Source organism: Acomys russatus, chromosome 4, assembly GCF_903995435.1.
Source record: "Acomys russatus chromosome 4, mAcoRus1.1, whole genome shotgun sequence".
NCBI lineage: Eukaryota > Metazoa > Chordata > Mammalia > Rodentia > Muridae > Acomys > Acomys russatus.
Genome location: NC_067140.1, coordinates 7,551,077 through 7,567,324, shown reverse-complemented (window position 1 = coordinate 7,567,324; position 16,248 = coordinate 7,551,077). Strand labels below are relative to the sequence as shown.

The 16,248-nt window shown below is 42.1% G+C and overlaps 1 protein-coding gene across 1 annotated transcript in view; it reads right to left on the bottom strand.

Moving 5' to 3' along the window:
• Rprd1b (regulation of nuclear pre-mRNA domain containing 1B) overlaps positions 1-16,248 on the bottom strand; it is a 46,191-nt gene that overhangs the window by 19,471 nt on the left and 10,472 nt on the right. The window contains exons 3-5 of the mRNA XM_051143684.1: positions 10,454-10,587; positions 5,688-5,800; positions 3,929-4,055 (exon numbers count right to left, since the gene is read on the bottom strand). Of these exons, the coding sequence (XP_050999641.1) occupies positions 3,929-4,055; positions 5,688-5,800; positions 10,454-10,587 (374 nt within the window). The remainder of the gene's footprint in view (positions 1-3,928; positions 4,056-5,687; positions 5,801-10,453; positions 10,588-16,248) is intronic.

Below are 16,248 nucleotides of genomic sequence, written 5' to 3'. Positions count from 1 at the left end.
CATGCTTTTGGGGTGGGGGTGGGGAAGAGAACAAACCTTGCAGTATAAGAAAGGGTATTCTTGGAAAGAAGTGGCAAAGGCTGGTTGTAGCAAATGCTCAAAGACAAAAGAATTCAGACCCAGAAAAAAACTGCTGCAATTGTGTGGTAGGGGCAGTTTAAACATGTGCATCTTGCTTTAAAGTCTTCTGGAGGCTAGAGAGATGGCTCAGTGGTTAAGAGTGCTTATTGCTGTTGTAGAGAACAAGGGTTCGGTTCCCAGAACCCACATCAGGTAGCAACTCCAGAGGGTCCAATGCAGGTACACCCATACACATAAATAAAAATTTATTTATTTATTAAAAATAAATAAAACAAGGCCTTTTGGATGAAAATAGCAGGTTGATGCTTTGAAACAAAGAACACCAGAGCTCCCAGCAGTTACACAGACAATTCAGTAACACAAATCTGAGAGCCCTCAGCACTTTTCCAGGCCCTGGGATTTAGGAATTTCTAGCATAGAACAGCCATCTGGTCCTTACTTGCCTCTATGAACACCAGGAAATCAGCTGCTGAGGGCTCCCCAACTGGGACTCACAGCAAAGAGCAGGCTTTCGCAGCAGGGCTAGAGAAGAACACATACTTGGGAAGGAGTATGGATGGAGCCTGTGACAGAGGGCAGGGGACCAGAGCAGTCCTCTAGACTGCAGGTGCTGCCTGTGGGTAAGCTTGAGTGTGGCTGCTTTCAGCTTGCTCAGCCCTTGACTACTCGTCCCTTTATAATAGTAATTAAGATGCCAGTGTATCTGTGGCAAAACGATGGCAAGGAAACAGTAATTTTTAAGATAAGATTTTTTAAAAAGTCAATTCTCACCCTCAAGAACCTGCATAAGGAAACCAGATCAATTTATATACTAATTGCAACCCAGAAACATAGCTTTATATCACTCAAGAATTACACAAAACCACACTGGGCTCGGAATCAGATCAGTGTCTTGCTCAGCCATCATCAGCAAAGCTTTCTCCTATAGAAGAACTTACAGAGATCCACAATTGGCTGAGAGCAAGAGACTTTAGAACACCGGGTCTAAATGGGATGTCTTCGTCAAATCCCTCCCCTCAGGGCTCAGGGAACTCTGAGATTATAAGAGCCAGTGAGGATGGAAGACACCAAGGAAACAGTGTCTTCTAAACACAACAGGACTGATGCACATACGAACTCACAGAGACTGTGGCATCATGCACGGGATCTGTATAGGTCTAATCCAGATGAGGTCCCAGTGCTAAGAGGGGAAGTGAACAAGAGCCCCATGTCTGACTACCTCCAAGTGTCAAATGCTTGCAAAGAAAAAACTAGTTTCTCCAATGGACATACAAGCTAAACCAATTTAAGGGCAGGCCCCAGGGCCAGCAGTAAATAGCCAACACAAAACAAATTCAGTGGTACTTTAGGAGATGTTCTGTCTTGTAATGCTTTGTTTGTGCAACTTTTATCTATCTTATAGGTCTTTGCTTATATGTTATAGTTTTGGAATTTCTGTTTCTATAGGTTTTCTCTGTGTATGTGTGTGTGTGTGTTTCTCATGTTTTTTCCGCTGTGTTGTTGTTATTATTACTATTATTATTTTGGTTTTTTCAATACAGGGTTTCTTTGTATAGCCTTGGCTGCCCTGGAACTAGCTCTGTAGCCCTGGCCTTAAACTCACAGAACTCCACCTGCCTCTGCCTCCTGAGTGCTGGGATTAAAGGTGCGTGCAGCCACTGCTCAATCCTTTGTTTTTTGTTTTTTGTTTTTTTTTTTTTTTATTAAATTCTGGTTTATTTGTTCTTTTATTTGCCGGTTTGGTTTCAGAGAAAGAAGATGTGGAGTTGATTGATGGTGAGATAGGGAGGATCTGGGAGGAGATAAGGGAGAGGGAACTGATCTGAATACATTGTATGAAAAAAATTACTTCAATTAAGAAGGGGGTGGGGCTGCAAAAAAAAAAACAAAAAAGCTCCCTGCAGTCCAAGGCAGAAGCAGATCTCACCTGGGGTCAACAGTGGCTGTGCTCTGACCTGCCCTCCCATGCTTTGGTGAGCTTCCTCAGGCCAGTCTTCCACCTGGGCTCAAGAACTCTACATTCCTGGCTGACTCACTCAAACATTCAGTTTCTGACAGTCCCCCCAAGCTTTCCTTGTCTCTCCCATTGTTTTTTTTTTTTAAAGAACCACCAGCACAGGAGGGATCCAAAGCTACTAACTCGCTTCCCTGCTCCTCTTAACAGCAAATTCAAGAGGCATGTACAGTCCCTATATCCAGCTCCTCTCTCCTATGTCAAGAAGTTGGTGAACTTTTGGCCCCAATGAGCCTTCCAAATACTCAGTGCACGATCTTCCAATCACCTAAAAATACCTGAGCTCTTCCCATGGTTCTCAGACAGCAGGGGACAAAAGACAAGAGAAAGAGAGACCCTCTGCCTTCAAGTCTGTATTCTCAGTAGGAAGGAAGTCGTACATAGCACTGCGTTAGTCATCAGCTGAAGATCAGAGCTACACAGCAGATAGTGGGGCTTTGGGAGTGAGGGGTCAGCATTTTCAATAAGGGGTGAGACAGGCTTCACAGAGGTGGTAGAATACAGACCCAACTGAAGGGAGGTTCAGAGTTTCCCACATCAGAAAGCTTTCCCTCATCACCTGTATCTCCTTCCGTGATTCACTGCCAACCAACTCTGCCTCCTCCTTAACATCTAACCCCTGAAAGGCTATGGGCATGACACCAGGAACACCTGTTATACACTGAGCCTCAAATATGCCAACTGAAGGAAGTTATTCCTCAGTAACTTTGACTTCCTCCAGGTGAACATGGCAGCTGGCTCATGGGGGTGGAGGGGAAATGACCTGTGGAGAAAATGGGATGAAAGGACTGGGCTTTTGCAATGAGAACACCGTATGATTTTAGCCAAGATAGCTAATTCTTCCTACACACGAGAATACAATTCTTCAAAAACCCATGAGGCACAAGTGCAGGCACAGAACATGCTGTTTAATAGGTGAGTTTACACCTCACTCCCTTCATCAATTCCTCTGTTTAATGGGGAGTGATTGGAATGAGCTACACAACACACCTAAAATTCTTAGCACTGACTCACCTTCAGGCCTGTCAGTGTGCAGTGCACTAAACAACACAGACATATACCATACCTTTTGCTTTTCTCTTAGCAAAGGGTCCTGAGGTCATAGCCTATCCCTTCCTGCCCTCAGCTGCTCCCCGGATACAAAATGTGCACTGTGTTACCAAATGATCTTATTCGGAGCACAGCAGGCTATGGCACCCCACCATTTCTGCTCTAACTATTCAAATCATTACTCAAATTCTGCTCCAAAAGCTCCTTTTTTTGTGGTTTACTTTTTATCTATTTATTTAAAGTTTTTGCTCGTTTTTATTCGTTGAGTGTTTGCCTGCATGTACGTAAGTACACCAGCTATGTGTCTGGTGCCAAAAGAGGTCAGAAGACAGTATGAGATCCCCTGGAACTGATGTTCAGACAGTTGAGCCACCATGTGGGTGCTGGGAACTAAACCCAGGTCCTATGAAAAGACAGTAAGAGAGTCATCTCTCTGGCCCCAAAATTTATTTATGTTATTTTTACTTACATGTATGATTGTATGTAAGTATGCCATATGAGTGAGTGTACATGGAAGCCAAAAGAGTACATCAGATGCCCTGAACTGTAGTTAAAAATATTGCTAGCTGCCAGATGTAGGTGTGTGAAATGGAGCCAGGTCCCCTGCAGGAGCAGGAACCACTATTAGTAGGAACTACCTGGCCAGCAAGAACTTTTTGTTTAGCATGAGAATGGTTTCACAGGCGAATACCCAACATCGCACAGAAAGTCTGTACCCACAGGTATCAGCATGACTCCAGAAAATCCCTTCTTTCCTATCGGTCATCTAAATCGCCCTCTCACCTGTAATTTTTTCCAGCAGTGACACATCTTGCACTTCCTGGGGCAGGGAAGCAATCTTCTGTCGAACAGTAGCATCCCCTGATGCTGCATTTTCCAAATCCTGCAAAGCTTTGATTAGCTCCTCAGTCTATAAAAGACAAAGACAAATAGTATTATTCATTATGACATAAAGGGGCTAGAGAAAATTAGCCAGAGGCAAATTATAAAAACCGTCATTCTTAGCATTAAAAACAAGCCAAAGGTCATACAAACAACTTTTGTTAGCACAGGGACTTTGTGGATAGAAATTATATGAATTTTAAATGACAAAAAATTGTTGTAAGTCCACAAACACATAAATAAATCTATACAGAACTCTACTTTAAAAAAATTAAAGAGCACATTTTTTGACAACTTAAGAATATGTATTCTAGTTCATGCTGCTTAATTTCAAATGAAGCATTATTTACAGTATAAAAAGTATATAATACAGAAAAAAGACAAAAATACCAGATGTTGAACAGCTGTGTGTTGGCTGATTAAATTCTTTCTAGAGTTTGCTTTACAAAGTAAAGATTACTGCCAATATTAAAATGTCAAAATGAATTAACTCATTAAGAGTTGAAAACAAGAAAAGCATCTTCTGCATCTACCATAGGGGTTTTGCCAAACCACAGGAAAGCTCCCAATGCTGATGGTGACAGAGTATAGCAACCTAAGGACAGTGTCTCTGAAGGCAATAATCTGACTAGATTGCCCTCCCTGGAAGTTGATCACCCCAACTCTTCCCTTTTAAAGGTTTTAGATGTAAAGATATGAGCTAACTAACATTGCTATAATTTAATCCTTTCTAACACATGCTTACCCCATTTACCTTTGTCCTGACCACATGTCCATGTAGAATACAGTTAAGATTACCACGAGACAGTCTCACCCAGCAAACAGGGCAGGACAGCCAAGTGTGATAGCAAGACTTGCCATCTAGTAATGGGGAAGCTGAGGCAGAAATACTGTTTGTTTTGAAATAGGGTCTCACTATATAGCCAGGCTGATCTTGAACTCATAATCCTCCTGCCTCAGACTCCCTAGTGCTAATATTATAGGTGTGATCTGGCAATAGAAGGAAAATCTCAAATTTAAAGTCAGCTGGCATTACACAGTGAGACTCATCTCAAAACATTAAAAATGAAACAAACAACAACAAAAGACACAGATTCTGAAATGACAGATCTTAATTCAAATTAAGCAACTTGGCAAGTTACTTAAATGTTGCTTAATTTGTTTTTTGGGGGTATGTGTGTGTGTGTGTGTGTGTGTGTGTGTGTGTGTGTGTGTGTGTGTGTGTGTGTGTGTCTCACTTTCTTTGACAATAAACAGATGAACCAAACCAAACTTGTTTCATAAGACTCGTGTAAGGCAAACGCATCCTTAAAGACTAACTCCCTGCTGCAGTGCTTAGAACAGAGGCTAGAGTACAAGCAGAGTGCAGCAGCACAGCCAAGTGCTGCAGAACATCCATATTATGCCACATAAGGCTTCTTTAGAGATATTTTTAACTTTTAGAGGACAAAAAACAAGTCCAAATACTTTATAAAATATAAACTCATTGTAAAGTCGGGATGTGAAAGGCAGGGTGAAGTCAGATGTCTAGAAAGCTCTGGGCGTGCTACTCCATCTGCTGCCCTTTGACAGGCCACACTACTGGGAACAAGCGCCATCTTGTGGCCATGATCTTCAGATAGAGGTCACCTGGAGTCACTCTGAGCCCAGGGTCACATACCAAGAGGGGGCCTGCGGAAGGGTCTTGGGGAGAGTAGCTTCCAGGGTAGTCATCATCTTCCTCCTCTTGTATCTGCTGAAAAGTTCGTTTTAGAGACTTCTTCTCTTCTGTTGCTATGGGAAAAAGTGACAAATGTGAGCTGCACGTCCTACATAAACATCCAGTGCTAAGAAGGGGGGGAGGGAACACACACAACACCTTCACTTTCAGAGATGGCTTCATGCTAACTCTGTTGACAATTATTTTAAACTGCTGTTGCTCCTTATGTTACTGAAGAGACAAAGAAGTCCCCGGTCTATCCTCTCAGATCGACTCTGAGTCCAAGAGAAAGAATGCTACTGGAAGTGGTATGTCCCAAGTTATCATAGTTAGAAACTTCTGTCCTTCAAAAGAAGTAAACAGTAAAATGGTAAGAAGCCTGAGGCAATACAATGAAGTAAACCAACATGTATGGGGGCGACAGAACACACCGCATAAAGGAGGCAGCTTTATACTTTCCAAAAGATCATTTTAGAAAATAAATAAGAAGGACAAAACTGTCAAAGGTTTCATGTACCCTTTAAACTCTTTCTTTAAAATTGGAATAAACCTAATTTTATTACAAAATAAGATTAAAAAAAAACTATTACTGAGAAATGTGATTGATGCTACTGGAAGAAATTATTTAAGTTTCCATTCTAGATTTAACTATTTTTGAGGCTGGCAAGTTGCATTCTTTATTATTGTCCCCTGTGCTTTTACATGATTATGATAGATGTGTTAATTCTAAAATCATTTCTATTGCATCACATTGGGCAACACAAAACAAACACAACAACTGGGAGAAATAAATCTAAATGATAAATCTGCATTTAACAGAAATATTGGACACTGAGTATGTGCAGGGCATTATGATGGTTTCTTTACCTTCATCTTTCCAACAGCTCTCATAGTGAGAGAGCATTCCAGTGCAAGTGGAAAAGGCGCAGGGAGGTTAAACAATTCCTTGGCACGACACCCAAGCCTGTACTCTTTCCACTACATGAAAGCAACTAAGCACAAGTACCCTTATCTGTTAAAAAACTGGGCACCAGGCACCTTGGAACTTGGTGCATGTACAGAGTAACTCTCCATGAAGGTATGCACACATTCACTTAAGTCTCTTCTGGAACCAAGCATGTAGCTCCTATTTTCTATCTTATAGACTAACAAGGTAAGTTTAGACAGGAAGGCCAGTCAATAGCATGAATTGCATTTTTTTCTTATGGTTTTATTTGTTGGATGGAAAGAAGAAAACAGCTACATTTATGGCAGAGGCCGTCCTTGTTTTGCACATTGCTACTATAGAACACAGCTCTCACAGTTTAGGAAAATGACGTCAGTTCCCAGCAGCACACTTCAATGTCTCACTGCCAGGTGTATTAACTCTGAGTCCAGGATGAAATGATTTCTCTAATATTTCAGTCCCCAAATCAAAAATCAATATCCAATCACTTCCTTCCTTCAGTGTCTGTCAATGATGGTCACTGTATTGGCTCTCAGCCCACAGGGACATGAGGGTGTAGAGCTGTGCCATCCCATTTCTCAGTGATAGATGCCTATGACATTCCATAAAGATAACTAGTAGAGAACTGGCCATAAGGATGAAAGCACAACAAAGAAGCTGTTACTTTGGTGGAACTGATCCGAATGGCGCTGAGAGGAGCTAAGATGCAAGCACTCAGAAAGGCTGATGCTTTTTCAGAAAAGCAAGCACGCAGGAGCCTGGTGATGCCAATTTAGCAGCAAAGGTGAAGAAAGAGGATGACGGTGGAAGAAGTGGCCCCACAAAAACACGTCACTACAGAAACTTCAGAGTGTATCTAGTGACAAATACTTGCAATCTCAGCTGGATAGAAGTTTGAGACAGGAACTGAGAGTTCAAGGCTAGCCAGGGCTACACAGCAAGACCCTGTCTCAAATTAAAGTAAAAAGTAAATAAATAAATAAAAGTAAAAAGAGGATATTAGATTCCTAACAGAGCACTTGGCTGACACACACAAAGCCCTTTGGGTAATCCCCAGAAAAAGAAACTCTCCTAGTGTTTTAAAACACAGAAGGCAGTTGGGCGTGGGCCTTTAATGCCAGCACTCAGGAGGCAGAGGCAGGTGGATCACTGTGAGTTCGAGGCCAGCCTGGTCTACAAAGGGAGTACAGAATAGCCAAGGCAACAGAGAGACCCCGTCTCCAAAAAACAAAAAAAGGGGGAAAAAACCCCACAAAAAAACACAGAAAGCAAGACAGCTCAAACTACTCTGAAACATTTTGTTACAATGAAAGTTACTTTAGTTCAATGTTTCTATTTTCTGTTTTTCTCTAGTGCTAAGAATGGGATTTAGGATCTTGCCCTCCTAGGAAGACACTTCCTTGTTTGGTTTCATCCTAGGAAATAGTTTTTTGAGACAAGACTTTTAGCTCAAGTTTGCCTTGAAATCCCAATCTAGACCAGGCTGGTCTCAAACTAACAATCTTCCTGCAGGAATGTGCCACTCAGCTTAGCAAAAGCAACTGTTAGTTTTACTCTTTTTCTTTTCACTATATGTTTATAGTCAGTGTTTTAACTGACAAAAAAGGGCACAGAACTACGATTTTCTACACGGATTATTAAATTCTTTTTGCATAGTTTCAACATACATGGTCATTTTTACAGTCTTGAAAAGCAAAAATTGACATACTGTTAAGTGGAAAACCCACTAACGTATGGTTTACATATGAAATACTCTGTGCAAAGTAGCTGCTTAACGTGTGGCACGAGGCATGACTCACACACACTTAGCCACTACAGCATAAAAGTACCATGCAAAAGCAGTGGCCACCAGAATGCGAACATAAAATCAAAATAAAATTTACACTGCTGTGGGACTGAAGAGGTGGCTCGGTGGCTAAGAACACTGGCTGTTCTCGCAGAGGACCCAGATTCTGTTCCCATCACCCACGTGCCAGCTCACAACTGTCTGTAACTCCAGTTCATGTATACATAATTTTAAAAATTAATAAATAACATAAACAAATAAAAATCTTTTTAAAAGTTAAAAAAAAACAGCCTTATATAAAAGTTGCCTGAAGATAGTGAACTACCCATGAATTAATACAACAATATGAAAGAACTATTCAAGTTTGGAAATGAACCTCTTGGGAACTCATAGGTTATTTGAAAGAACTGTAGTAAATATTGGTCATCTAGGTCCTAAGAAGACATGAATGAGCTGTGAAGACCAACACACCCAGGGAGCCTGTTGAGTGTCTGTCTTTAAAGGATGAAAGGGAAAGAAAACAATCTCTAGACAAATGGCACCAAGACATGTCACTACTAGCCCGCAACCAAAAGTCAGACCCCAAAGGAGCCATTCCCAACACTGCTACATCTGTGAGTGCTCCCTGGGGTACACAATTGTCTCTCACCCCTCTATGTCTTTTTCAAAGCTCCTAGCATAGCCTAACAAGACTGTAGCAATGCCTGAACAGACAGTCAAGCTCTTCAAGGCAAGAGCTCTCCTGCTTGCCCCAGGCACTATCTACTGAATGAACTGTAAGGCGAAGCATAGGCAAGAAATGTGGGATATCTTCCCAAAACTGTAGGGTGAAACTTCCCAAGGCCACAATGCGGTGGCAACAGAACCCAAAGCAGGAAACAGCTTGCTTCTCAGAAGCATTTTTAAACAGCTTTAAGTAAATCAACAATGGCCTGAAGCCTCAAAACACTTTCTTAGAAAGCCTCTTTCAGTTTACTATAAAATATACGTAATTTTAGACCTAAAGAGACTGAAGAGTAAAAATAAAGGGTTGAAGGCACATTACTGCTACCCATGCTAGTCCAATGGCAGAGGTGTGTGCACAGTGCCAGAGAACAAGGGGAGGATTCCCACAGAACGGAAGATCTGGGGGCCAGAGTGTCTTTACTGGAGAAGTGAAAGGAGTGAAGGACATGCTGTGGAGAAGTGCTGCAGGTGCAGAGAAAAGGGACTAGCAAAGCATCCAGAAGGGACACTCAGAAACTCAGCCTGGCCAAAGAAGCAGGTGCATCGTGAGAGGAAGATGAATCTTGAAGTGGGCTAATTCTAATCAGATGGCTAGATGCTGGACTTGCTCCTTAGCAATAAGTATAAATGAAGTCAGAACAGGCTGACAGCTTGGAAGCATGTCATGCCCGCCAGGAGTAACCCACAGCTAACCAGGGACTGAACAACCAACCACACATTTGAACTTATTCTTTAGAGAAAGAAATAACACGAGCTCTTAAGAAGAACTTTAAAATCCACATACATATTTCCCAAGGATACCCTGAGCTCAGGAAAGATCAAAATCAATATAGACAATAATCTGACCATCGTAAAAGTATACAAAACCAGCTTTATTAGCAATAAAGCCAAGTTCTAAAAGGGCAGGGGACTTATCCAAGGTCCTGCTGTGGTCAGTGTCAGGGCCAGGACGAGGTACTCTTTAATCAACCACAATTCTAAAGGACTTGGTAGTTCCTTTACCTGCCCTAGGACAGTTCCTGAAGGAGCAAGGACCATGAAGAAGACACGGAAAGTGAGGGAGTGAGAGCATGGCAGCACAAGCACAAGAACCAGGCCCGGCTGCTTCGAGCACTGCAGAAATCCTCACCATCGCTCAGGAGCATCTCCCTCTGGAGTCCTAACGCGGCTGGTGGATCACAGCAGCCACAGCAGCCCCCATTGCAGCGTTTCTTGTGGGGCTGGGAGGAGCAAAGACCAAGGGCTGTAAGCATGTGGTGATGTCTCTACCTTTGGGGGGAGGGCTCTTGGCGTCCTCCATAGACAGCTTCAGCTGCTGGATGAACTCGCCGCCATACACACTTCGCTCTTGCCAGATGTTCAGCAATCGTTCTAAAGGCTTTTTACAGCCTTCGTCTGCCTCTCTGCCCAGAAAAGATGAAAAGATATATACATATAAGCTTAAGGTTTTTGTTTTTAATTAGGACAGACCTACTTTTTAAAAAATACAACTGCCAAAATAGTTTACACGCTTAAACCCGGAGTGTGGTACACCCTGCACTACCTGGTTGCTCAGCCTTGACATGGTGAGCAAGGAGGAGGCATCCCATCACCCAAGCAATCATTTTCCTCTTTGAAAGGTGGAATGGGGGAAAGCCTAATGACTTGTTGTAACAGACAGAAAATAAAACAAAACAAACAAAATCAACAGTCTCGATTGTGACAGCTTGCCTTTTCAGAAGTCATCAATTTATAAAAGAGAGTCCTAGACATATATTGGAAATTAAAATTAGTTAAACCTTTAAGATTTTAAAAGCACAAATGTTTAAATTCACTACATGAACACACCAACCCCTCTACATGTATAAATATAAGTGTGTACATATATGTGCCATAACAACTTCATATTGACTTTTTAACACTAGGCTTAGTCTGAGTTCTGTGTTCACAATCATGTATCTGATGGATAATCTTGGAATGCACTGGGAATAACACGCTCCTTTGTAATTTATATCTGAAAGAAAAGTTAGGTACTTTTTTCCTGGTATGTTGCTCTTGAACTAGGATATAGCTAACACAGTGTGAACCTTTTCCCTACGGTAACATATGAGATGGCAGCAGACACGCAGGACAAGACACGCCACCTGTGTGCTCCCATGCACTGTCTGTTTAATGAGACTGCATAAAAGCCAACATCTTAACACTGAACATCTTAAGAAGTGACACCTTGACACTCACAAGATGGCTCAGCAAGTAAATAGGCTTGCCTCCAATCTTGACAACCTGATTTCCATACCTAGTAAAAGAAGAAAACCAATTCCTGCAAGTTTTCCTCTGACCCTGTAAGCGGGCACTGCCAAATAAATAAGTCAATTAAAATGCATTTGTTAAAAAAAAGGGCGCTCTTGAGTTGCGCTGTAGTGCAGTTGGTGAAGTGCTTGCCTGGCTCTGGGATCAACCCCCAACACTGCATAAGCACTGGGAGGTGACAGCAAGAGGACCAGTTCGAAGAGGACCAGTTCGAAGTCAGCCCTCCTCAGTGACAGTATGTTTGAGGCCAGACTCAGACATATGAGACTATGCCAAAAAGCGGAGGAAAAAGACCCCCACACCCCAGGGTTGAAGTGAAATTTCTTTACTAAGACCATCAAGAATACCAAGTTCAAGCAGGAAGGGAATCCTGTGCCCCCTCAACGCTGACAGCATTGCTGTGAGCTTACACTAATGCTCAGACTGGCCCAGCCACGTGTCCTACTTACACATTACTAGCAGCAAGCCCACTAACCTGATGTCAAAGGACCAAGTCAGGAAATTTATGTTGATTTTTTATAATTTTTTTTCAACTCAGGGGTAAGCACTATGAAAACAGGGAAACACTTGTGCTAAGTCTTACAGAGCTCAGTGATAAGCAAGCACTCTGGTGTTTATGCTAAGACACTCTTACTCTACTTTCAAAACACGGGCAGGAATGAGTTACTCTCACACCTTCCTCAGCCAAAAACCTGGCCAGAGCAGCAACCAGTTCTGCCCAGGTTCCTCTGATGTTTCTTACTCTCTCCCAGCTTCCAGCCCTGTCCTCCTCCAGCCTACTCTCCAATCTGAGTAAGGTAACTAGCTGTTGTTGAAAGGCACCTTGTTTCTTTCCATTCTTCTCAGACCAGATGAAGTCCTTACAAAGCCCTCCAGCCTTTTCTGACCTCACCTGCCCACCCTGGTCATCAGGCCTGCACCCTGAAGTCAGCTTTGCCTCACGTAGGCCTCTCCCCAGTCCCCACAGTGACTTACACTTCTTGCTCCACCTTCTCTTTGCCCTACGGAACCTCTCTCTCATTTGCTGCAAAGAATGCCTGTGTATGCTTTCCATCTAAGGGGCTCATTTCTCCCCTCCCCCAAAACCATGCTGGCTAAATCAATCTGTTTTTTAATTTATTTTTTAAATTTTTATGTAAATATACTTGACTTCCAAGTTTTCCGCATCAAAGTCATTGAAGTCACAAATTAACTAAACTAACTGGTTTTCAAATAAGGCACTCCAGTGAAGTAGAAGCCACTTTAGCCTAGAATCAGATGTGGGTAGAGCAAGAAAGCAGTTTGACAAAAGAACGGGCACTACCTTCTCTGGTTACACAGATTTCATTCTACGCTGAGAATTCTTGAGGCTGGGAATATAGATCACCTGGCAGTTGCTTGCCTAGGCAAAGGCCTGAGTTCAATCCTCAGCACTACACAAACTAGGCATGGTGGTGCATTCCTATAAGCCCAGAACTCAAGGATTGAAGGCAGGAGGATAAGTTCAAAGTCATCCCTGGCCACACAAAATCTGAGGCTAGCCTGGGCTACATGAAAACCTACCCCACACCAAATGTGTGTATGAGAAACAGCTAATAAAAAAAATTATTTTAAAAATATTTGCTATCAGGCTGGGAGTGGTGGTGATACAGGCCTTTAATCCCAGCACCTGGAAGGCAGAGGCAGGCAGATCTCTGCGAGTTCAATGCCAGCCTGGTCTACAAAGAGTCCAGGACAGCCAGGGCTCTGTGTAACAGAGAAACCCTGTCTCAAGGGGGAAAAAAACGAAAGCAAAAAAAAATGTGTTATCAAGGTATGGAAAATAAAATCACCCACACAGTAAGTATATATATTGAATGTTGAATTTAAAAATTTATATATATATATATACATATATAGTCTAATTATAAATTCAACCACACTTTACATCTCTAATACAGATGTTCAAAACTGACCAAGTCACAGTGTGTAAAACACATACACAGCATTGCTTCTTCAAGTGTCAGCTGGACACCTAAGCCTTTGCTTTGAGTGTGTGTGTTATATTTGTTTTTAATTTGTGCATTACTCTTATCCTATACATAACAAATCTATGACAGACCCAGCAGAAGTTGAATCCTTTCTTCTATGATGTCCAGCTCTTCCTACAGTACCACGTGCAAAGCTGGAACAGAAAATCCCTTCATAATTGCTCAGAGAATTGATGGGGCTGGAGAGGTGGATCAGCAGGAAGTGCACTTAGTCATAATGAACTGTAACTCTAGCTCCAGGAAGAATCAGGTGCTTCTGCCTTCCATAGGCCCCTGAATTTATGCGCACATATGCCCCACACACACAAACACACAAACACAAACTAAAAATAAACCTTAAGAAAAAAATATAAATGCTATGTCCTAGAAAAATCTTCTGTCAACTAATCATTTGTGTATAAAGTGGCCCCACAAAAAGTATCCCAACTGAAGACTCTGTCCCTAGCCGTGGGGGTGCTGCAGATAAAGGAGGCCCTGGAAGGTGCTACCATCATCTATGAGCTCACAGCTGAATGGGCCATTAGGAGATGTGCTTCAGAGAGGCCACTTTTAGGCTCCTCCCCTTTCTTGTTCACCAACCCTCCTGTGCTGTGATGCTCTACCTCCCTACAGCCCAAAAGAAATGGAGCTGGCAGCATGAACTGACACTTTTGGAACCACGAGCCCAGATAGACCTTAATCCCTGTGTATATCTCCAGCAATCTTCCACAGTGACAGACAGCTAAGACAACTTTCCAGGAGCAATGGCTGAAATGCCTTCCAAAAACCTCAGAGAAAGCTCTGGGTGCTGAGTCTCTCCCATTAGAATGAACTCCACACCTGCTGGCATGACTGCCCAGCGCCTTTCCCCTTTGCTGATCCTCTGCATCCCTGGGGTAATAAATCACAGCAGCCATGAGTCCTCCTAGGAAGTTACCCACCTGGGAGAAGTAAGGAGACCCACAAGCAACAAGGAATTATCATGTATTTGGCAGTAACTGCTGATTTACTTCTCAAGAAATTAAATCTAGGATCAGAGAAGATGGCTCGGTAGGTAAAGGTGCATGCCACTAAGCCTGAAAACCTGAGTTTAATCCCTGGGACCCACATGGTGAAAGGAGTGAAATGACTTCTGAAAATTGTCCTCTGACTTCCATGTGTTTGCTGTAGCACATGTACAAATATGTGAGTATATATACACACAAATGGAATTTTTAATTTTTTTAAAAAATTGAGGGCTGGAGAAATGGCTCAGCAGTTAACAGCATTGCTGTTCTTTCAGAGGACCCAGATTCAACTCCCAGCATTTACATGGCAACTCACGACCACTTGTGACTCCAGTTCCAAGAGATAGGAAGCCTGGTATGGTCTCTGTGAGTACTACGCACACATGTGGTTCATGCAGACATAATGCCCATACACATAAAATAATTTTTAAAAACTGTAATAAAAGTGAAAACATGTCTGTGAATTTTAAACTAGTTTACTCAAGCGTCTATCCTTAATTACCCCTTGGAACATCTAACCAACCATTTCAAACTTAACATGGTTGAAGCAAAACAGAAATCATTGCTCCATCAAATCTCTCCATCTTCAGGTCAGTAAACAGTACCATCAGCCATCCACTTATACCAACATTCTCTCTTCCCACACTACCAGCTCCCACTTAAGTTCAGCACATCATGTAAATTTTACAGGGGAGAAGACTCCATCTACAGAATTCAATAAATGGAGACTGCCTTCTCACTGCAAATGTCCTGACTGATCTCACTTTAGCCAACACCATAGCAACCTTCCAAACTCAGGCTTCCTTGTCCCTCACAACCCAGTCTCCACACTAAGACAGGGTCTCTCAATCGTACCCAGAGCTTGCTGATTCACCTAGTCTGGCTTTTACCCACTCAGTCATCTCTCCAACCTTATAACAGCCTTTAAAAAAAAAAGAAAAGAAACTTGCTGGGTGGTGGTAGCATACCATACACCTATAATCCCAGCACTCAGAAGGCAGAGGCAGGTGGATCTCTGTGAGTTCAAGGCCAGCCTGGTCTCAGATTGAGTTTCAGGACAGCCAGTGCTACAAAGAGAAACCCTGTCTTGAAAAAATAAAAACAAACAAAATAAACAAAGCTTTTCAACATATGTTAAATAGTTGTATAAAATGAGATAATCTGTTAATACAGTGAACTTTTTTTTAAGTACAATTTTTGCCAAAAGTGCTTATTCATTATTTCACAAATGATTAAACTTTTCATGAGCCAGTCAATGGTAGCACAATTAACAAATGGACTGAAAGGAGAAAAAACAAATCCTAGTTATAGGGTTAGGTTCTTTTGTTTTCTTGCCCCAATTTTACCTGCACTTTGCAAATTTCCCTTTTCAATTTTTTTTTTTTTTGAGATTATAATATAATTACATTGTTTTCTTTCTCCTCCCTCTCTCAGAGCCTTCCCCCATTAATATGCCCACCCCAACTCCCTTTCAAATTCATGGCCTCTTTTAAGTGTTGTTATACACGTGTATGTATCAACACAAGCCTTTTAAAAGAAGGCTATTTTACAATGTCTGTGGGAATTTTTCCATTCCTGGCTTATAACTCTTGGCTGACATCCTATCAGAATAGACAGTGTATACGGAAATTGGTCCCTTTCTAATTCCCTCTGACCCATCTGGAGCCATGTCTCACTTTGCTCACCATATCCAGCCACACTGGCTTTCATCTTGTTCCTTTTAAAATACCACAGTTATTTCTACCTTAGGTTCTCCAATATCACCTCCTTACCCACAATG